Here is a 1176-nt window from a genome sequence, read left to right as displayed (position 1 = left end):
CCACCCCACAAGTGTGCCCCGCTCCGAGAGCCCACAGTGCAGGGGGCAGGCGCTCCGCCTGCCTTTGCTGCACTTGGTGCAGGAATGACCCTGGGCAAGTCCCCAGCTTCTCTGGGATCGCTGTTTGCAAGCAGGCAACGCTCTCCCCACAGGGCTGCCATGTGAGGGGATGAGAAGGGCCGTGGGACCACGTTCTCCGTCCCACAGGCCGAGAGGAGATGCTCATGGCAGCCAGATTCTGAGATCTCTGCATCTGAAATCCCACGACCCTAAAGAACCCCCTTGCGGCAGGACCTGACTTCACACTGGGATCCTGGCTTCTACATTCACACCTGTCATTAGTCCCCCCGCTTGCGTCATGGTTGTAACTACTGACCCACAAAGAATACAGGGCTGGGCCAATTCAGAACTGAGCTCCGCCCTGCGAGGAGAAACATGAGCAGGAAGGAGCCGTGGCTCCCGCCTCGCCGATGGGACCCGCCTGGCCCCTGCACTGAGGACAGTCATCCAGCCAGACTCTCTGGATTTGAGAAACGGAGGGGCGAGCTCCCTACTGGGAAAGCATCCTGCCCACGCTCCTGAGTGAGGTCCAGCTTTTAGTCTCCCACCTGGAATTTGTCTTTCAGCACCATCATCACGATCTCGAAGGACTTCTCCTTCCTGAAAGGCATGTCGTAGGTGATCTCCTCCCGCCCCCATTTCTCGTTTTTCAGAGTGTTGCACACGATGCAGTTGGTCCTTTTGAAACGGGGGTTGAAGTGGAAGACCACGTCCGCTCGGGGGTTCACGCTGCTGCCGCACTGTAGGTCCACCTGGAACCTGGGAGGAGAGACGGCACCTGAGCACCGGGGAGAGGGAGGCCGCTCGGGGTGGGGGCCCACGGCAGGGACTCCAGGCGGAGGAACACATGGCGGACTCTCTCCTCATTCACCCACAGGAACTAACCACCCTTCCTTCGCTTCTTCCTTAGTAACGGACCCCGGAGCTGGGGCTGGGGCCCCGTCTGTCCAGAGGGAGCCTCCATTCTCCGGCCTCCCTAGTCCATCTCCTGGCCTTCCCCACAAACAGCACATGCGCCCACCCGGCTACCCAACGCACGATGTGAGGCTGCAGTTCTAGCGCCAAGAATCACGGGAAAGGGGCCTTCACCTGGGACAGCAGAGCGGACGCCAGAGG

At 60.6% G+C, this 1176-nt stretch overlaps 1 protein-coding gene across 1 annotated transcript in view; it reads right to left on the bottom strand.

Annotated features, from left to right (window-relative positions):
- Positions 1-1176, bottom strand: part of LOC102433001 (galectin-8-like) — an 8829-nt gene that overhangs the window by 6438 nt on the left and 1215 nt on the right. The window contains exon 3 of the mRNA XM_006103240.3: positions 609-819. Within this exon, the coding sequence (XP_006103302.1) occupies positions 609-819 (211 nt within the window). The remainder of the gene's footprint in view (positions 1-608; positions 820-1176) is intronic.

This window comes from Myotis lucifugus, unplaced genomic scaffold, assembly GCF_000147115.1.
Source record: "Myotis lucifugus unplaced genomic scaffold, Myoluc2.0 scaffold_473, whole genome shotgun sequence".
NCBI classification, from domain to species: Eukaryota; Metazoa; Chordata; class Mammalia; order Chiroptera; family Vespertilionidae; genus Myotis; species Myotis lucifugus.
The sequence above is the reverse complement of the archived record's forward strand: the minus strand, read 5'-3'. Positions and strand labels throughout refer to the sequence as shown.